Here is a 22,074-nt window from a genome sequence, read left to right on the forward strand (position 1 = left end):
AAACAACATTCCACCAGTCTGGGTGATGAGAGAAGCCCTCGACATGGAAATGTCCTCTAATTCCAGTCAATGGGATAACCTACAGACTTTGAAAGTTTAATCTGGATTATCAGAAGTTAGGCTTAAAGCAAAACCTGAAGCAAGGAGTCCAAAGGGTCACAGTCCCACCCAGTAACCACAGTGTGTCTGTGAGTTAGTGCAGGGCACCTGGGACAGCCCCACCCTCAGAGGCCTGACTGAGCACTCTGCTCCCACTCCCATGGGTACCAGGGAGGTGCCAGGATGATGCCAGTGACCACAAGGTTGGACCTCATTTGAGGCCCACGGCCACCAGGAACCCATCTGGACTGGAGCCCAGTCCCTGTCCCCTGCCCACCAACACTGATGGTCATCACTGCCCCCAAAAATCTCACTGGGGCTTCATTCACAGCAGAGCTGTGACAGATGTGCATCCCCCCAGACACAGCCCAAAGAGGTTTGGGGACCTCCTCACCCTCTACAGCTCCTGACAGGAAGGTGCAGCCAGGTGGGGGCCAGGTTCTGCTCCCAGAGAACAGGGGACAGGACAAGAGAAAACAGCCTCAAGTTGTACCGGGGAAGTTTGGGTTGAATACTTGGAACAAATTTCTTCTCCATTCCTGGAGGAATTTTAAAGCTGTGTGGACGTGGCACTTGGGGACATGGGTTAGTGGTGGCCTTGGCAGTCCTGGGGGAAGGGTTGGGCTCCACGGCCTCAGACAGCTTTTCCAACCCAAACCATCCTGTGATTCTCATGTGAGTTACTGCAGCCAAGGTCTCCAGCCAGGGGGCTTGGAGCCCACAGCCTGCAGGAGTCACACGCAGCCTGCAGCCACCCCTGCTGCCAGGACCAGGCCCCAAGCCACGGCTTCCCAAAGGCCTGGGGAGGACAGGACAGGCTGCTGGCAGAAGCTGTGGCCCAGCTGGGCTGCAGCTCTGCCTCTGCCCCGGGTTTCCTGCACCGTGCAGGGCAAGGCCACAGAGCTGTAATTTTCAAACCCAATTTTAGACTCTGAAATAGAGCAACACAAACAGGCTCAGTTGTTGCTCCATGAGCTACACCTGCACAGGCAGGCACAGGTGGGGAGCACAGTCAAAGAGCCAATTGCTTCCAGACACTAACCCAGCACCTGGCCCCTGCTGCAAAGGGCCTGCGGCACTGCTGGGAGACTCCCAGCATCCAAGAGGGCAGTGAGGATGAGTGAGGATGTGCAGCCTCTTCCAAGCTGAAGGACTTGCCCGTCCTCCAAGCCTGCTGCCTTCCCTTTCTCCAGTGGAGAAATTTTATTTGTGTACTTACAGAAGACAACACCAAAAGATCATTCCAGTTCCTGGGACCATCCACAAAACCCGAACTACAATTTAGGTGCTTCCTTTATGCTTCACATTCCTCCTAAAACCCACAGCTGCTCACTGAGACAGCAATGGCTTCAAGTTAGCAATTTATTAAAACTCCTGCCATGCTGACAAAGTCTGGGGCAGCAGCAGCATGGATGACTGGCAGTGGACATCCAAGACAAAGACAAGAGCTCCCATCCAGACACTGCTTCTTCATCCAACCTCCATCCAGGACAAAGCAGCATGGGCTGTAATTAAATACACTGTCACAGCACATAATTAAATCCCACACTGGGGAGTAAGCCAGCACCCTTATTTTGGACATAGCAATGCTCTGTCTCAATCATGTAATTTCCTGTATCCCATACCTGGAAGAAGCATCATACTTCCTTCCTTCTGCACAGCAGGTTAGAGTGCAGCAAACATCTCCGTGGCAATGGGTGCCTCACCCTGGGTTTGAGTGTGCCAGGACACTGGGGTGGGGAGGGACAAACTGCCTGGTTCAGAGACAGGAGGACACTGGGGTGGGGAGGGACAAACTGCCTGGTTCAGTGACTGTGACCCCACCTGTGCCAGGCTCAGCCAGGGAAGCCGAGGGAGCAGCAGCTCTGCACCCACATCTCTCCAGGCAGATTACCACGTGCTGAGCTCCTTAGTTATGCTCACCCTGTAGCCCTGAGCCCTCCCCACCCTTCCCCAGGACTGCTGGCATTTACATAATGAGTGCAGGAAACACAAAACCTCCTGGCTCCTCATGTCCCTGCAGCGTGTCACAGGCCATTAATAAACTCTAGATGGGAAGAATTAAAAGTGACATTTCTGGAAAAAAATGTTACTCTAATTTACCATCAAAGAGCAATCTCCAGCACACCCAGCAGCTGAGCCACGACTGCTTTAACCCTTCTGCAGCCAGGTTATCTGCCAGCAGCCTTGCACAGCCTGGCCCCCCTTGGAGGGTTTTACCCACCACACTCAAATCCAGACTGGGCACCACAGTGAAAGCTCCCTCCTCTGAGCAGCTTCAGATGCTGCAAGGCTGGACCTTCAAGATCCATTTACCAGCATGCTCCTGTTTCCACATGGGTGCCCCAGGTTCCCACTGAGCACTGCTGTGAAGTGGAAGTGCAGCCTCAGATCCCTTCAGACAAGGTGTGCCATAGGCTGAGAAAAATAAATAACCTGAATATGCCCAAAAGTGGCAGCCTCCCTGTCCACATGAAAGGCAAATGTTGACACAAAGTCTTTTCCCTGATTTAGCTGAACCTTATTTCCAGGGACAGGTAAGTCCAAGGAACAAGCCCAGTGAAATCACAGATGCCCACAGCTGTAAAGGCTCCTCTGGATGCAAAGCAGGTGCTGGCTCTGGCAGGCTGCAGAGGGAGCCACCCAGCTCTCCTGGAGGAGATGGAGGAGGGACAAACAAGGAGCAACCATTTCTATCAAATTTAAGTGTTGAGCCTTAGAAGTTGAAATTTAAGTTCAAAAATAAGGGGAGATGGAAGAACACCAAAAAACAAAGAAATAATTCTGCTGAATGGATGAAATTCTTCACCATCCTGTCCTGACTGAGGATTGACATACAACAGGAAAACACTCAAAACATTCAATATATGTCCTTGTTTGCAAGCTGGCTGTGTTTCCAAACAAGACACACCATCCCCAGACATGGGCAGGGAAAGCAGAAGCATAGTTTAAATATAAATCTCAAAAACCGGTTCAGAGCAAAATGCAAATGAGAGGAACATTTTGAGATAGAACTGGACTAACTGACATCTACCAAGTATCTCCATTTCTGGAGGGCAGGAGAACAGGAAAAGGGATGAAATCCCATATCAAATCAGCCAACACAAACCTGACCTTGCAGTTTAATTTCTAGGTCAGATCTATAAACTAGAGGAAACTGGCCATAAAAATATCACATGAAATTTATTCTCCAGTCAGGCTGAAATTTCAAGATAAGCCCTGATTATGAGCCTTCTCCTGCTGGAGAGGCAGGTGCCCTGTGGCTCACCCTGCTCCCTCACTACAGTCCCCTGATGAAAACAAGGCCACAGAGCCTACCCTCTGCTGGGACTCTTCATGCTCCTACCACACTCCACACCTTCAATGAACAGCTCTGGTCCACCTGACTGTGTGATTCTCAGAAGTCTCTGCTGCTCCTTTTTAATTTGGTTATCATTAATAATTCTGTATCATCAGCAGATTTTGTCATCATACTGTTCAGGCTTTTTCCAAATAATTTCTTAGGAACTGCACTGGAACTCTCCTTCCCTTTTTTCCTGCCTTTTAACTAATCATTAATCCAGAAAACAACCCCTCTCTACGCTTCAACAGCTCCTCAGGAATTTCAGCTAAGTCCCTTTTCCAGTGAAGGCCCTAATGACATGATCTCTGGCTCCTGGAAATACCTCCCCTGAATTTCTGAGGCATGACTCTTGCCCTCAGGAAGCACAGTGACTCCTTTCTTGTGCTGCCTCATAGCTGTCATCCTGCTCCTGGGCAAGGTTCCACCCAACAAGCCTGTTGTGACCTGCTCTCTGAAGCCCTCCAAAGAGTCTGGAAAAAAGAGTCAGCCTGTTTCCACCTCTCGCTTCTCTGGCACTGACACTTTGAGCACCAGGTCACACCTCACACTCCAGACTTGACAGGTCTAGATCTCAGTTCCTTTCAAACTCTAGGATAAATACTACCTGGAACGACTTTAGTGATAGTCCCTTGCAAGATTTGCTCTGCAACATTGATGACAATTCTATTTTAGACTAAAAACCAGGATGGATGCTCATGAAGCAAGGCTGCCCAGTCACCTTTTTGAAGAGCCTGATGACATCCTCACTGATCTGGGACAGCCGCACGATGACATTGTTCATGAAGATGTCGTTCAGGGTGGCGTGGTCCCGGCTCTCCCGACGCGTCTGCGTCAGAACCAGGTACCAGCAGTTCACAGGGGACAGGAGGTGCTGATCTTTCCTAGAGAATCGTGGGAAAGAAAAATCAAAAAGGCCAGGTGAACACGTCAAGAAGGCACACATTTTCAAATGAACGCTGTGGGCACATCGCCTCCCTCCCTCCCCTGCACACAGCGCTGGGATTCAGGGCGTGATCTCCCCTTCCAGCTGCAGCAGCACTGCCACACAGGGATGTCCAGTGCCACGCAAGCACCTGTACCACACCCGGCCCCCAGCCAGCCCCTCACAAACTGTGCTCTGGAAGATGGCACAGGAGAAGAGACATCCCTGGAAAGGGAGAGAGCTTTGCTCGCTCTTTCCCCTCACAGTACAAATACAGCTGTCACTGCTGCAGAAGGGCCCTTTGCCCCCCAGTGCACTGTGCTGGCTTTAGGGCACTGAAAAGTGCTCACCAAAGGGCTCTGCGTCCAACGTTAGCTCAGAGTGTCTGTGCACAACGTGAACACACCCAGGTACGCTGTGGGGGACAGCGTGGAGACTGCAGACCCTGTGCATGCACACACAGACAGAACAACTGCCTGCAGACTGCAGGACGGGCCCTGGCCCTGGAGGCACCACGATGGCCAGAGCCAGGGCTGGGCACAGCCCGCTGCCCACGGCTGCACGGGGACAAAGCAGCACTGCAGGGACGTGAATCCCGAGAGTCACAGCCTCATCACAGTAATGACACACATGAGCAGCTGGGGAAGTGCTGCAGATGGGCCTGCTAAGGGCAGGTACACAGCAGTCTGGAAGATAAAAATGTATGAAGGGAGTCTCTGGACGTGGAACGGACAGTGAGGACTCAGCAGGAGAGAGCACTGAAATCAAGCTGACCCAACTAACACCACCAACACCAGCACTTGTGCCCAGGTCCTTTAGAGCAGTGGAGAACCACTTGTCACCTGTGGACACTGCACAGCAGCAGCTTCTAGAATTGTAAGCAATGCAAAGTCCCAATACTGCTCTGAGCTAATGGGTGAGGGCAGACACCCCCTGAGCCTCTGTGGGCTCCATCTCTGAACCAGAGCTCCTTCAATTCCTTGGTGCACAGCGCAGCACCCAGCACCACACAACCAACATGCAACAGCCAGATGCCAAAAGGACAGAGAGGATCTGAACAGCGACTCATCATCAGCAGAGCTTGGCATAAGACAGCGGTAAAGCCTCACACCAGAGAGACCAAGTAAACAGATTAAATGGGATTTAGTAATATGGAATAAATAGGATTTAGTAATGTGACAGCAAAAATCACTGCTCTTGCAGCGGAAACAGGAAAAAAATCACCAGGGGTTAGAGGAAGAAACAGACTGTGAAGAAACTCTCACAGAGAGGAAGAGACTGGGGCTGGTGAGGAGAAGGGCAGCAAGCAGGCAAAGCCCAGGCTCTCTCTGAAAGGCACTGAACAGCAGCTTCAGCCTTTGGCCACTGACTGAACGACATGAGCTTCATCTGGAACAAAGGGCACAATTCCAGCTGAGAGACTTTCACAGACACCGCTGGCAGAAACAGAGACAGGGACAAACGCTGTGGCCCAGGGAGGCAAAGGTGGAGAGCTCGGGCTCAGGTGCTGCAAGGAGAGCAGCCAGGACCAGCACCTGGCTCCACGCTGCCAGTGCCACACGGTCCCAGGGCACAGGTTGTGCTGGGCACACAGCCTGCCGGGTACTGGGCCTGCAGGGCACTGGGCACACAGCTCCTGCAGGGCACTGGGCACACAGCTCCTGCTGGGCACTGGGCACACAGCTCCTGCTGGGCACTGGGCACACAGCCTGCTGGGCACTGGGCACACAGCTCCTGCTGGGCACTGGGCACACAGCCTGCCGGGTACTGGGCCTGCAGGGCACTGGGCACACAGCTCCTGCAGGGCACTGGGCACACAGCCTGCCGGGTACTGGGCCTGCAGGGCACTGGGCACACAGCTCCTGCTGGGCACTGGGCACACAGCCTGCAGGGCACTGGGCACACAGCCTGCCGGGCACAGGGCACACAGCTCCTGCTGGGCACTGGGCACACAGCCTGCCGGGCACAGCTCTGCTGGGCACTGGGCACACAGCTCCTGCTGGGCACTGGGCACACAGCTCCTGCTGGGCACTGGGCACACAGCCTGCAGGGCACTGGGCACACAGCTCCTGCTGGGCACTGGGCACACAGCTCCTGCTGGGCACTGGGCACACAGCCTGCCGGGCACAGCTCTGCCGGGCACTGGGCACACAGCCTGCCGGGCACTGGGCACACAGCCTGCAGGGCACTGGGCACACAGCCTGCCGGGCACAGGGCACACAGCTCCTGCTGGGCACTGGGCACACAGCCTGCAGGGCACTGGGCATACAGCTCCTGCTGGGCACTGGGCACACAGCCTGCAGGGCACTGGGCACACAGCCTGCAGGGCACTGGGCACACAGCTCCTGCTGGGCACTGGGCACACAGCCTGCCGGGCACAGGGCACACAGCTCCTGCTGGGCACTGGGCACACAGCCTGCCGGGCACAGCTCTGCTGGGCACTGGGCACACAGCTCCTGCTGGGCACTGGGCACACAGCCTGCCGGGCACTGGGCACACAGCTCCTGCTGGGCACACATCCTGACGGGCACAGCTCCTGCTCTGCCCATGCTGCCCAGTGAGACCCTGCACCCTGACACTGCCAGGAGAGCCAGCTGTGGCAGGGGACACAACAACCCACAGCAGCTGCCAACCCCAGCATGAGCACCAGGCGTGGCCCCACAGAGCCCAGCCGGGTCCCTCTGGCCTGGCACACATGGGGAGCAGGGAGCAGCCCCCAGCTGCAAGGGGCAGTGGCCTCCTCAGGGCCTTGAGGTCACCAGCCAGCAGAACGGCACAAGCCAGTATCCTCAACACAGAGCAGTCGCCTCCAAAATGAAATTCTGAGTCAAGGTTGTTTTCCTTTCTATTTTCTTCAGATATTTTCTGGTTTAGCCAAGCTCACAAGTGTGGTTAAACTGAAAAGAAACTGCTTTTGAAAACACATATTTACATATTCATGGATTTCACAATTGCATCACTGGTTTGATTCTCACACAATCCCAGGACTCAGTTCATATTTCCTACTTCAAAGCTTTGTTTCACAATATTTCCACTAAGGATCTGCCTCCCTCCAACACCATACGGCTAAGCACAGAAAAAGCACATACTTTATTGCAAATAAAGTGCAGTAAATTCCATTTCCAGAAACTGCTTCCAACCCTGAGCCTGCCAGTGAGCCTGCATGAAACACCCAGCACCTGGATAGCTGGTGACTGGGCTACACACAAAAACCAGGATTATGGACCAGGCCCACCCCTATTTGCACAATCAAATCAGTGGCTGAATTCAAGACCCTTCAAAAAATCAAGGGGTTTGACTCCTTCCTAGTCCCCAGTTCCTATTTTATTGTGTTGCTCAGGAAGTGCTCAGTAAGTGCAATTCAGGCAGCACAGGTCAGCGATGCTGTGGTGCAAGTCCTGGACAGACAAATGTCCAGTTCCTTCTGTGAGCCACGCAGGGATGAGACAGTGGAGGCTGACGTGACTTCACTCTGCTTTAGGAGCACGAGGCCGCAGGCCAACCCCCAGTGCCCCTTGCTCTGCACCAGTCTGCCCTGGGAACAGCCACTCACTTGAACTGGTGCTCCCTGGAGCTGCGGATCTTGGAGGAGAAGCGCTCGGCCAGCTTCTCCAGGCTGCGGGAGTACTCCAGCTCGATCTCGGCCTTCCTGCGGAAGAACTCCTGCAGGTCCTGCAGCAGCTGCAGCCGCGACTCCGACTGCTGCTCCAGGCATTTGAACTGCTCCACCAGCTGCGTTCGGATCTCTGCAGGCACAGGACAGGAGAGGAACAAAGACATCAGCTACAGACACTTCTCCTCCCTTGTCCCAGAGCAAACAGCACAGCTCTGCCGGAGCTCCCTCCAAGCCCTGGGTGAATTCTGGGCTCAATAACCACAGGATCTGCTTCCCAAGAGACAGCAGAACAGTGCCATCGACCAGCCTCACATTAAACCTTATTCTTTGTCAAAATAAACAGTCTTACAACACTGAGACCAACCTCAGAGCTTTCAATTGCCTTTTGAAACCAGAAAACCATACTTCTATCTATCTGGTACTACCTGAAATCACACACTATTCTCATATAAACTAAGGTTTTATTTCTTGATAAATGTCAATGTGAATACCTTCAATATAGCCAGCACTGACCTTAAGGAAGCTGGCACTGCCATGCACCCGTCTCTCACCCCATCCCCCTGCACTGCCAGGTTTAACAACAAATCCAACCCAGCTTTGGCTCAAAGGCTTAAAAAGTCTTTCACACCCTCCAAATCCCAGTTCAAACCACCAAAGGTTTCATCTGTTCCGTGTTTATTTGCTTTCCCCAGAGGACCTTCAGACACCAGGACAGACACACTGCAGTCCCCTGCGACCTTCCCCAAGTGGGCTCAGCAGCACTGGAGGTGCCTGTGGAGCGTGGGACAGGCTCCTTGGGCAGCTGGTGTCCCCTGCAGCACCTGGGTCCCTGCTGCATCCTGTAGGAACAGGCACTGCAGGAACAGCTGGGCTCCAGTGCTGGCCCTGCCTGGCGCTGCCAGAACCCAGCCCCTCGGCTGCAAATCCCACACTCGGGGGATGCTGATCCCAGCAAGGCAGGCAGGGAAGGGAGAGCTGCTCACGGGCACAGCCAGACCCCTGGCCCTGTCTGCAAGAGAAGCAACACAGCACCTGTGGCACAGGATGCGATGGCAATATACCTCCCCAACTCTTCCCAACCCCGGGCAGGGTTTCTGCAGCTCTGTGAAGTGCACCTGGCCAGGAGCCCGTGCAGGAGCTGCTCACTCTCCCTGGAGCAGCAGCTGAGCTCTGCCTGGAGGGCGTGTGCAGAACTGAAGGGAGAGGCAAAACGAGACTAGACCATAGGAAAATCTATTCAAACTGAGAACAATTGGGCTGAGCTGGCTGCAGGGGGCAGCTGCACGGCAGAGGGATCAGAGGAGCTGGAATGGCAGGGGTCAGCTGATGGAAGGGGTCCTTGTGCTGCCTCCCTGTTCCCAGAGCCCTCGGGGACAGGGGAGAGCAGCCCCAGCTCCCCAGCACCACTCAGCCCTGGCAGAAGCAGGTGGGCACAGCTGAGGCCAGGCAGCTCCTGCACGTGCTCACCTTGAGACCCTTCACTCCTCCCCTCATGTGCCCAGAACAGCCACGGCACTTGTGGCCATTTTAGTCCACCTACAGAAACAGCCTCTTTAATGCTCCTAACAGCTGTACCAGCAATCCACGACACACAGGATGTCCTTTGCCTTCCCTAAGGTTTGTAAGGTCTGTTTTTCTCACTTTGCTCACCTGACACCGGTGAGAAGCCAAGGGCCCCAGCAGAGGAGGACGGGTGAGGCAGAGCAGGATGCTCAGCACAGCTGCTGCCTCTGCCCAGACAGGGCTTTCCCTGGCACTCTGGGCATCTGCTGCACACGGACATACAGACATCAGCCCTCACTCTCAGCAAGCTGCAGAAGCTCCAGAATGAAGGACAATCCCACTCCACTGAGAATGCTAGAGATACCTTCAAAAGTTAAATTCTCTGCTAAAAGAATGCAGGAAAGGATGCTAAATTGCAAACAAGGTCTCACAAGAACTGGTCTTTATTCCCTCTGTTCCCAGTTTGCTGGAACCCAGCTCTCTCTGTCCCTGGCACACTTTGACCTTTGTCAACAGAATTTCTTTGTTTTTCCAATGCCTGTAACGTGTTGATTTGACACTTCTGTTTCCTTGCAGGAGTTCAGCCAGGTCAGTGCCAGCCCAGCACACAGAGGCAAAGGACAGGCCCCGTGGACAGAGAGAGCTGCCAGCTGTGTCCCTAAAGCCACCAAGTGACAAACCATCACACCAACAGTGGAGATGGGCACTGACCCCAGGGGCTGCTGCTGCATGCTAAACGGGAAGGGTTTGTGTAGAAAGCAAAATGCAAAGCTGCTGGCATCACCAATGCAAAGACAGATGTGGTGGCAGAGAGAAGGACATTGCTCAGTGCTCCAAGGGTCCCTGACAGTCAGCACTCCGGGGCAGCCCCGACAGCTCCTGCACTGCTTGCAGCCATGCTACATCCATCCTGTCCCTTGGGGGATTCACAGGCCTGCAATTCCAACCTTCAACCAGCTGCCAGTTATGCTTTCCACGGTAGATAATCTTCTCTTCAGCACCAAACCCCAAAACTTTACCTGTGGCTCCTCAGCTGGCATCAGCCACCATGGAAGCCAGCCCCAGCAGAAGGACAGCAGGATACCCTGCAGAGCTCATGGTCAGGCAACACACGGGAAGTTCAGCACGGGCTATTAAATAAACCCAATTCTCCACAGGCAAACAGTGGGAAATCCTGGGCAGTTAAGACTTGCAAAGGTCGGAGCCTAAACTGACACAGGGGAGGCAGGGGAGCCAGGAGAGCCTGCAGGGTGGGCTTGGTGCTGCTGCAGCCCGCACAGCCTGCCCCAGCAGCTGCGGACCGGAGCCCGCTCCTGCTCCTCAGGAGATGGGGCTTGGCACAGCACCCCGAGCCGCGCTCTGGCTGCTCAGACACGGCCAGACAAAGGCGGAGGTTTCTCCAGCAACGGGCTGGGCCAAGGCAGCCGGAGCTGCGCCCCTCCCGTGCCCGCGGCCCAAAGCCCGGCACGGAGCTCGGGCCACCCCCGGCACAAAGCCCCGCACGGAGCTCGGGCCACCCCCGGCCCAAAGCCCGGCACGGAGCTCGGGCCACCCCCGGCACAAAGCCCCGCACGGAGCTCGGGCCACCCCGGCACAAAGCCCGGCACGGAGCTCGGGCCACCCCCGGCCCAAAGCCCGGCACGGAGCTCGGGCCACCCCCGGCACAAAGCCCCGCACGGAGCTCCGGCCACCCCGGCACAAAGCCCCGCACGGAGCTGGGGTGCAGCCCGCCCACCCCCGCTGCTCCACCGCGCTGAATGATCCCGATCATCCATCCAGGAGAACTGCGCTGTCACGGATCCTCCCGCCGGGCAGCCTGAGACAGCCGCTCCTCTAACATATGCCTCACCCCACTGATTTGTGACAAGTGAGAAAATATGCTTGGCAACAAAAGCCATTATTTTCTCACAACTGGGATTAGACCCAATAGTTCATTGCAAATATAGCACAGCAAGCTGGACTCAGGGAGGATCCAATTCTTATACAAATACAGAACACACTAACAAGGCCATTTGACTCTCAATTGTTTTTGTGTCACATTCAGAGTATCCATGTGCTGCTTTCCCTAGAAGTCCAGCCCTCTCCCTAACAGAAATGCCTTGGGTGCATTTTCCAGCGCTTTGTCACCCCATGTGTGACCAGCACACGCGGTTTCCCCGGGGAGAGCCCTCACGCACACTCGGAGCTGATGCAGCTCCTGGATGCACTGTGGAGCACCAGCCAGTGTTCGTTCCAGCAGGAGTGCCCCAGCTGCGGGCAGTGAAGCCAGCACAGCCCCGGAGCCATGCCCAGGAGCCAGGCTCAGTCCGGGCTGGATCCCAGGCTGGCAGGGCATTTTTCAGAGCCCACACGGTCCCTGGGGTGCTCCTGCTGCCGGCACCTCGGGCACTGCCTTCCCTGCACAGCAGCTCCGGGGCTGGAGCAGCAGCAGAGGGATGCACGGGATGGGCTGCCACAGGAGAGGCTCTGTCAGGCCCCAGCAGTGACAGCACTGAGCCCCACAGCCAAGGAGCTGCAGGCCCTCAGCCTGGAGCACCCACAGACAAATGCCAGGGGTGCCCTCATCACTACTGTGGAGCAGCCGGAGGGGACCGGCACGGAAAGCAAACAGCCCAAAGCTGCCCAAGCCTCCCCTCTCCTTCCTTCCGTGTGATTAGTAACATCACTGCCTAGACAAAGACAAGAGATACGGCTCCTGGTAAAACAAAGAACAAGACAAGCCTTTTATCTGAAACGAGTGCTCCCGGTTAAAAAAAAAAAAAAAAAAAAAAAGAGAGAAAGGAAAACACTTCTCTCCAGTATGAAAACAACTCCTCTGGCAGTGGCATTTCTCAGGTATTTTCATGTGTGTCTGTAATCCCCAGCCCGTGCCGCAGCCCTTTGTGGGCACAGCCCCAGTTTTCCCTCGTACCCACATCATGACTTGCTGGGCTGTGAGGCAACAACTTCATCTGCAACCACTCCGAAGGGAAGTGAAAGTGTAAGATAGCCTATCTTGAACCCAGGGACTTCTTCCCTCCTGGGAAACCCCTGCCCTGGAGCAGCCCCTCGTTTAATGCAAAGGGCAAAGGAAGATGAGAACAGCCCCTCAATGTCCAAGAACAAATACCACAGCTGATATGGTGACAATGAAGCCTTGAAATGATTAATAATGAGCTTAGCAAGCACAAGAAGATGGTGGCAAAGCTCTGCCACCGAGAGGCACAGTACCAGCAGATCCCACACGCTGCTCCCTTCCCTCTCCTGTCCTTGCACACGAGGGTGGCTGCTGCTGCCAAGGCGGTGGCATTTGTCATAGACTTTGATACTCCACATCCACAGGAGCTACTGACAGCGGACTTCCCTTTAAAAACCATCTCTGAATGCAGATCTGAAAGCAGCCAGCCTGGCTCGTGAGGAGGCAGCAGGGAACAGTAAGTGTTTGGGGTGAAGAGAGCACCCAGTTCCTTCCACAGGCAGCACTGCCCGCATCACAGCCCGTGGTCCTGGGACACCAGGAGCCAAAAACCAACCAAAGGAATCCAAACAGTGGGTACTGTTAACTTCAACTGAGCCTCAAGGCCAAACTTCCCACAGATCAAGAGTGAGAACAGATATAATGGTGTGCGGCAATTATGTCCAATTTAGAAACAGAAACAGCACTTCAAACCACACATCATGTGTGCCAGATGGGAGGAGAGCTGGCCACAGTGTCCAGACCCGGCACCAATGCCAGCCACAGCTTCCCTGGCTCTGGAACAGCTGGGCAGCTGCCTCTCCAGGTTCTCTCTCATCTCCTGGACAATGCTGTCCAGGGATGCCACAGTCCTTCCTCTCTGACACTAAGGAGAAGGCAAACCCGCTTGCAGAGGAAATCCTCACTCTCATGGGAGCTGGTTTGTTTCACTCGGCACCACTCACAGAAATAAGCCAGACTGACCCAAAGTGGCTCTTTTCCCCACCTCTCTCTGTGAAGAGAGGCACAAGCAGAGCTGGAGCCTGGCAGCAGGTACTGACCCAGGTCCTTGCCAAATGCAGGGCACAGGACCAGCACAGGACAGCTCCACACTGTGTCCCCTCCAGGGAGCACCCAAAGTTCCAGAGCACCCCAGCTCTCTGCTTCCCTCAATCCTGCTGTGCTTCGGCTCAAGGTTAATGCAGCAGAGAGGTCTGTGCCAGCCCGCCGGGCCTGGCAGGGACACAGCACAGGGACACAGCACAGGGACACAGCACAGGGACCCCCCGGCACAGGGACACAGCACAGGGACCCCGGGCACAGGGACACAGCACAGGGACACAGCACAGGGACCCCCAGGCACAGGGACACAGCACAGGGACACAGCACAGGGACACAGCACAGGGACACAGCACAGGGACACAGCACAGGGACACAGCACAGGGACACTGCACAGGGACCCCGGCACAGGGACACAGCACAGGGACACAGCACAGGGACACTGCACAGGGACCCCCCGGCACAGGGACACAGCACAGGGACCCCGGCACAGGGACACAGCACAGGGACACAGCACAGGGACACTGCACAGGGACCCCCCGGCACAGGGACACAGCACAGGGACCACCGGCACAGGGACCCCCGGCACAGGGACCCCCCCCTCAAGCACAGGGACCCCCCCAAGCACAGGGACCCCCCCAAGCACAGGGACCCCCCCCCCCCCCAAGCACAGGGACGCCCCCAGGCACAGGGACCCCCAGGCACAGGGACCCCGACCCCAGCCCCAGTGAGAGGGCTGGCGTGGGGGAAGCCCCTGGCCTGGGCTGCAGCATCCTCCAGCTCCTTTTCCCACAGCCCCTGGCACCTCCACGTTTCCCTGGGAACAGAGACTCGTCCACTTGTAATTCACAGCCTGAACTGGTCACATCTGCTGCCACTTTTGTCTGACTGCGAGCAGCACCGAGGGAGTAAATCTCATTTATTGTCCCTGCACCCTGCTGTCTGGCTATGCAGCCCTGCACTCATCATGCTGATCAATGGGAAGGAGAATTTACAGGACTAAAGTTGGAGTGAGACCCCAGAAATGCTCATTTAAAAAGACTCGGAGGAGGCTGGGGTTGGTTTTGTTGTTTGGGGTTTGAATTTGGGTTTGTTTGTTTGTTTTGGGGTTTTCGGTGTTACATTAGAGAAGCCAAACTTTAGAGAGGTGCACCCCAAACCTCCAGCACTCCAAGATCCCTGGCAATCCCCTGCTTGCTGCCTGTGTCTTGTGGGGAGCCCCTTGTGCCCCACAGCCAGCACTTCTGCCCAAGTGAGCTCTGTCCCCAGGAGGAGAAGGGGGAAGGCAGAACAGCTGCCTTTGCTGAGTTTGTGCCTCCTCTGGTTTTGCCTGTTAGGAACACAAGGGATGCACAAAAGCATTAAAGAGAAAGAACCAAACAGATCTTTTGTATCTGTTCACGATTCAAGAAGAGCAAAGGAAGCGTCACCAAACCAGATGGTGGCTTTCTCCCCAGAGAAAACAGCTCTTCTGCCTGCCCTCCTGCACAGGCGGCAGGAGCTCCAGACCCTCACTGCCCGCTTGGGAGGCACGGGGTGGCTGGAGAAAGGGGGGCTTTCACAGCTCAAAGCCCTGAAATGATGTAACCGGAGCTCCGGGCTGGCGGCTATTAAGATGCAAAGGAGAATGTATTCAAACTGGAAAAGAAAGAGCTGAACAAGAATGAGAATCCTGCCCTGAGCCACTGAGATGGAATAAAGGAGAAGATCATTAAACGGTTCACTTCAGCACCTCACATTCCTTAATCCAGGCATGGAAAGATTTCACAGATCATTAAGAGAGTGGCGCTTTGCAGGCAGTTCCTAGAGCCAGCCCCTTGTATCTGTGCGAGTTCCCCAACCTCTGTACAGCCCTAACAGGATCAAATATTATACACACAAATCAGATCAGATTACCCAGCAGTGCCTTCTGGCCTGAAAAATCTGTGTATTCATGGATCCACTGAACCAATTCTCTTCCAGAGTAATACTTTACATGCATTAAAAACACAGGATAATTCCTTTTAAGAACTTTTCATCTCACATCTCAAAGTATCCTATAAGCCTCAACATCTTCCAGAAAGAGAGACGGATTGGATTACAACCTAATTTTACAGATAGGATAAAACAAGTCTTTCCTTGGGCATCTCTGCCATTGCTGTTTCCCACTGTGCTTTTCTGCAGTGGAGATGGGCCTGAACTTTGTTTCAAGGCCAAACTGCTCCCAGTCTGAAGGGACACAGAAAACAACAAGAAAAACAAATTCCAAAGCAGTAGACTCAAACTGAGGAACCTGCAGGAATGGGCAACTCCAACAGCAGCAGTTGCCCAATTTCTCTTATTTGTTTGATTTAATGTTCCTACAAATACCACAGGCAGCTGGCTCCCTGGGCCCTGTACCTGGCATGGCCAGCTTCACACTGTGCCTCTGACCAAAACCTCCTGAGCCCTCCTGGAGCCTGATCATGCTTCCTTTGGAGCATGTCCTCATCACCCAGAAATGCTGCTCTTCCATGTCCTCTTGGCTGACTATCTCCACTGTGCTTTTTCAATTTCAGCACAAGGACCTGGCCAAAGGCAAGAGCAGATGCTCTGCCCCTGCCTCCATCAGCACTGACCAGGAAAGCCTCAGCTGCTGCCAGGGAATCAACAGCGCTGCTTCCTTCAGAGCCTCTGCCCCAGAGATCAGCAAAATGCCAGCCCAGGGCTGACCCTGCTCTTCCCTGCTCCTCCTTTCCAGAAAAAGCAGAGTATCGCAATAGCAAGGGAAAGCTGCGCCGTGACCAATGGAAGTGCATCATCCGTCACCGGATCCAGCCAGCCTGGAACTTGCACACAGGAAGCACAAACGTGGGGAGGGATTTCACCTTCCCAAGAGCCAGCACAACCCTCCCCAATGGCTGCAAACGCAGCCTCAGGCAGCACCAGCAGTCTTGGGGTGTTTCAGGGTGAATAAAGACCTTCAGAACGCCCTGCTGCAGTGCAGAAGGATGGATATTCACAAGGATATTCAGAAGGTAACAGACATGCAATGGAGCATCCAGCAGACTGTCTCCAAAGGGCTTTCGCTACCAGACAGGATCCAGCCCAATCCTTCACAACCTCCTCATGAATTCATCATTTACTATAGACCTGGAGCAAGTTCCAGACTGCAGACAGCTTAGCTTGAGGCTAATAATATGTTCTACATTGGGATCACTGGGTTGTGCAGCTGCCACCCACAAAGCAGAGATTATTCATTTCTTCAGTACAAAGTGATTGTGCTCCTGCCTTCTAAAGAAGGGTAAATCAGCATAAAGCATATTGTCTGCTCTCACCATCTTCCCCAGCATCCCATTTATTAGTGGGTGCAAAACCAGATGGTTATAGATAAACACCAAAGAAAATACAGAAATAGCCTGGTGTAGTACAGGAGTGTTAAATTCCCACCCAGAAATAAGAAAGGGCATTAAAGGTACTTGGGCAGCTCCAGGGGAAGCGAGCCAGCAGACAAATGCAATCCATATGCACCAGTGTGCACAGCTTTTCCTGAAGCCCTATCAGGACAGAAAGGGCTCCCGCAGCTACAGCTCTGGCTAAAGTCAGCTGTCACTGCAGGTGTCCATCACTTCCAGAAAATAATCCCTCAGATATTTCAGCTGATTTCCTTGGTATGCAGAGCAGGGCTGCTGCAGCACCGCTCCTGCAGGACTCTCCTGCCACGCTTGCCTCGTGCCACACGCATATGGAAGACAAGATATAGATGTAAACATTCCAGCATTCCTTCTGTCAAAGCACTGTTTTCTTAAAAAATCCCCTCTTTCTCTTCTGCTCCCACTCTGACATGCAGAGTTCTCCAATTCACTGAATTCACATCCCTTCATACAAGGAAAACTACGGGGCTGAGATGCAGCCATGTTAACGATGGTCACTGAAATGAAGCAATGCATCATCCTGGCAGGGGAGAAAATAAAGACTGGCATTTGTTTATTTATGTGAACTGTTACCGAGGGCAGACTAAGCCCTGGTCAGATCTCCCCGACAGGGTCAGCCATGGCCTGGCCCAGGGCTGCTGGGTGAGGAGGCACCATGGGATGTGCTGGGGCAGCCTGTGCCCTGTGCTGGGGCAGCCTGTGCCCATGGGGTGTCCTGGGGCAGCCTGTGCCCTGTGCTGGGGCAGCCTGTGCCCCATGGGGTGTCCTGGGGCAGCCTGTGTCCTGTGCTGGGCCAGCCTGTGCCCCTGGCAGGGATGTGCTGGGGCAGCCTGTGCCCTGTGCTGGGGCAGCCTGTGCCCATGGGGTGTCCTGGGGCAGCCTGTGCCCCTGGCAGGGATGTCCTGGGGCAGCCTGTGCCCATGGGGTGTCCTGGGGCAGCCTGTGCCCATGGGGTGTGCTGGGGCAGCCTGTGCCCCTGGCAGGGATGTCCTGGGGCAGCCTGTGCCCCATGGGGTGTCCTGGGGCAGCCTGTGCCCTGTGCTGGGGCAGCCTGTGCCCCTGGCAGGGTTTGGCAGCCATGCCTGAGCTATGGACACAGCTGCCTCTCCTGTACAGCACTGCTGCCACACTGCCCTGCCTGCACCTGAGCCCGTGAGGCTGCAGCCTGCAGCTGCAGTCCAGCAGAACTCCTGCACTGCTCACCTGCAGTGGCTCTGCTCCAGCTGGCAGCAGGAGTGCTCGCCCACACGGCCACACTGATGCACAAAGGGGCTCCATGGGGACAACTGGCCGAGCTCAGCAGACAGCCCAGTCCTTTGCATGCCACAGAGCTGCTGTCTGCCTCTCTCCTAGCTCCTTCCTGAGCAGATTGCTAATTGCTCCTGATTTTTGCTCTTCTAAAATAAGCTCAGACCGCAATCTGCATAAATGCTGCAGGAAGAGTAATGAACTGCCCGCCCACCTGAAATCCAGACTTGAGCAGAACACACAGGAGACAGAAGGATGGAAGCAGCCACCAGCAACCCTCACCATGCCACTGCCACCCCATCTGAGGACAGGGAGAGCAGGGGGGACAAGGGGACTGGTCCGAATAAAGCCACGGATTTCTACTTAAACTAAGGACTGAAAACAAAGACTAGATGGAAGCACAAGAAGCTGGATCATTCTGGCAAGCAGGGACAGCAGAGGGGAGCATGTCAGTGGGCAGAGCCCTGCAGGAGTGGAAAATTAAACCTGTCAGCCCTGGTTTCTACCATTCATTTAAAAATACATGGCTGCAGACGTCCAAGGTGCAAAAAGGAAGCAATTACATAGACAAAACACAAACCTCCCCACAAATAAACATCTCATGACTTTATCACCAGATAATCTTCAATTGCAAAAGCACATCAGAACATTATTTTGCCCTTAATCTTTGTGCATTGTCAGCTGTGACCATGCCACTTCCGTGCACATCCCCAACCTGCAGCATGCAGGCACTGCTCCCCTGCTTCTGTATCTCCCAAAAACACCACACAGAGACAGTGAACACAGACTTTGTTTAAAACTCTGCTAAATTAAAGGTTTGTTTACTGTGAACTCTCCCTCCAGGGTGCTGGGAATACAGATGCACAAGCAACAGCAGTGCTTGCTCCAGTGCAGGTGAAGTCCCTGTACACCTGCACAAGCTCCCCCTGCCACTGAAGCACAGCTCTGAGTCACCTGTTCTGGTTTTTTCTTCATCTTAGGGAGAACCTAGGAAAACCAGCCATTTAACTCTAGACTAAGCATCTGGAGAGCACCTTGTAATTACCAGTTCTGGTTCTCTTCTCTCTGACAGCTTCTCAAAACACATGTGGATCCTGGTACATCCCAGAGCCTCTCCACTCCTTTCTTCCCTGGTGGCCCCCCCAGCCGCAGCTGCTGCATCAGCTCTGGTATTTATAGCCCCTCTCTGCTGACTCAGAGCTGCTCCTGGCTTATTTGGAACCTGCTTTAACTACATTTACTTTTGACAGCGTCACATTTATCACTCTCATTGTAATCTTGACACTTTGCCCTTCCAAAACTTAGAGAGAAGAGACAGAGTCCTCTGCCTCTCTGTGCAGATGGGTGGGGATGTCCAGAACTTCCTTGCCTTCCACTTTCGTTCCTTGTCCCGACTTCAGGAGCTCAGAGGAACAGAACCTGGCTAAATCTGATAGAAACGCTCTGAGTCAGGCAGGAGAGCTGAGGGAACAGGGCAGCCAGCTCAGGATGCCTGCTCTGAGGCGAGGGCAGCTGAGCCCATGGGCAGCTTCTCCCCGGCCCTCCCCCGGGTATCCTTCCTTCCATCTGGCCTCAGGATGTCCATCCACACCATGCTAACATTGCCAACACTAACTCCCCCTAGCTGGAAAGAGGCTACAGCAAGCAGTTACAAAGGGAGAGGAAGGATTTGCTACAGGCAGGTATAAATACACTAAAGCACAGAGTTTAGGCGGCAGCAGCAGCGCCTTACACACATCACCATCCTTTAATGTGTTATTGTTACCTACGAGTCTGTATTCCATATGGAAGTTGTTTTACCCCAGCCCTCCCAAAATCCCCTTTTGAAATGCTGAGTTTCTCTGAGCAGAAATCTTGAACTTCCCTTGCCCCGGGATCATCTTGAGGGGTCAATACTGTCAGGCAATTTTAGCACATTTTTAGGACAGGGTTTGACATTGGAACAGGCTTATAAAAACACATGGAACTGATGCTCCCTGAGCACTCCCTGCAGTGACTGACAGGCTCTCAACCCCCTCCAACCCAGCACCACACCTGCAGTCCCTTTGAGAACCTCCCTTTCTCTGCTTGACCTGCATGACCAGAGAACCCGCTTCTCCCAATTTGTCAGCCTAAGAGTGAAAAAGAAGAAAAATTACTTTCAAAGGTGTTTCTCTATCACTACTGCGTACAACAAAGCTCTCACTGACAGCTTGACAAAGATCTGGCAAAATGTTTCCAACTGATTTAAAAAAAATTTCAAGCACAAAGTTGTTACACAGAAACCTCACAGTTATCAAAATACGCATTGAAATGACCTTAATAACAAGTCAAGCTTAGCTAGAGAACTTAATGGTCTTGATATTTGCTTTGTCCAAGTAGCCTGTGGGCTCAGCTACTTTAAACATCGTTTCCCGAGCCTACATAATACATGTGCAATATGTTACACTTTGGGAGCATTCCAAACACGTATTCTCTGCTCTGCTCTAGCCCTCCTGTGTTTGAAGGCATCAGCCACAATCTCACCCCCCTAAAATGGCAGAACAGGCACAGGAGTGCAGATGCCACCCCAGGCTGCTCCCCACAGCTGTGCCCGCTCCGGGGGCAGAGCTCCCTTTGTATCTGGTATCATCTATACCCCTCTGGTGTCATTTATCCCGGGGACAGCGGCGCACAGAGGCACCTCGAGCCTCTGCCTTTGGGACCCCCATCACCACCCGCCTGCACGAACCCTCCGAAGAGTCAGAGTCCCTTGGGCTCCTCCCAGAGCCAGCCTTTCCTTCCTCTGCCCCATGTGTCATTCTCATTCTCTCCCGCACATCCAATTGCCCGTTTATGCGATCCTGAGCTCTGTTTAGCACCCTCTCTTCACAGCTAGGTCTGAACTGGAGCCCAAACCGTGAAACGCCTCCTCGTGTCTCTGGAGCACGCAGGTGTGTGGGCAGAGCAGAGGCAGCCTGGAAGGGCAGGGATGGGTCTGCAATCCGTGCACAGGGGCAGCAGTCAGCCTCAGCACATCTGGGGCTCAGCCCAGACCCCTGTGCACAGCAGTGTAACTCACACACACAGGGGACACATTCCTCCCTGCTCCTAAACCAGCTCTGCCCACCTGGGCACAAACCAGGCAAACCCACCCACGTGAACAGCTCACCACCAATGCTCAACAGCACTTTGTGGACTAAAACCCCCCTGGAACTGCACCTACTGCTGCCAAGAGGTAAGCATGGCATAGTCCAACGAATCTTGAGGTCCTAGATAGGGGGCCTCATGAGTTCAGACCCCAAAGTGAAAGAAAACATTACAAGCTTTTTTTTTTTTAAGTATTCTTTGTGATTGCTCATCCATGCTTATCGAATAATTTATAAATCAAATGAAGTACCAAAGCACTGCTGGTAGAAAACTGTATTTTCCTCTTCTCCTTATGCTGTAAACAGATTCCTTTAGATACAAAATTTCAAACAAATAAAGGTGGCAGCATGCTGTCACTGTTCCTCACACGAATTCCTAATTTTGTGATTACATCCTGCCATCAGTGCCAGGAATAAACAGAAGTCTCCAACACTGCAGTAACTGTGTTCCTCCTTTAACACAAGGCTCTGGTGGAACAAGTCCCACTCTATCACACAGATCCAGAGCGTGTCCTCATTCCAATCTGACAGCACAAAGCTGAAGCAGTGATGAACTCGGGGGCTCACTTATTTAGCCCAAAATAATGCACATGGAATGCGGAACAGTGCATGAATGACGTGCAGCAGAATCCACAGAGCCAGCCTGAGCAGCATCCCCGTTTCATATCTCCTGACAACACACTATTCCAGACTAATAGAACTGACACCCACCCCTCCCTGCGCATGAAGTGTGTAACCAACCCCCTGCAAACGTTCCTCAATGGAGATTTCTTCTCAGTTACTAAAATCCTGACAATGTCAGCAAAATAATCCTGGAGCTATATCTGCCACAGCTCACTAGTGTTTGTTT

At 53.8% G+C, this 22,074-nt stretch overlaps 1 protein-coding gene across 2 annotated transcripts in view; it reads right to left on the reverse strand.

Moving 5' to 3' along the window:
• SRGAP3 (SLIT-ROBO Rho GTPase activating protein 3) overlaps positions 1-22,074 on the reverse strand; it is a 76,050-nt gene that overhangs the window by 37,642 nt on the left and 16,334 nt on the right. For both annotated transcript variants that reach the window (XM_036390762.2, XM_036390760.2), the window contains exons 2-3: positions 7,918-8,110; positions 4,161-4,323 (exon numbers count right to left, since the gene is read on the reverse strand). In XM_036390762.2, the coding sequence (XP_036246655.1) occupies positions 4,161-4,323; positions 7,918-8,110 (356 nt within the window). The remainder of the gene's footprint in view (positions 1-4,160; positions 4,324-7,917; positions 8,111-22,074) is intronic.

The sequence above is a fragment of the Molothrus ater genome, chromosome 11 (assembly GCF_012460135.2).
Source record: "Molothrus ater isolate BHLD 08-10-18 breed brown headed cowbird chromosome 11, BPBGC_Mater_1.1, whole genome shotgun sequence".
NCBI lineage: Eukaryota > Metazoa > Chordata > Aves > Passeriformes > Icteridae > Molothrus > Molothrus ater.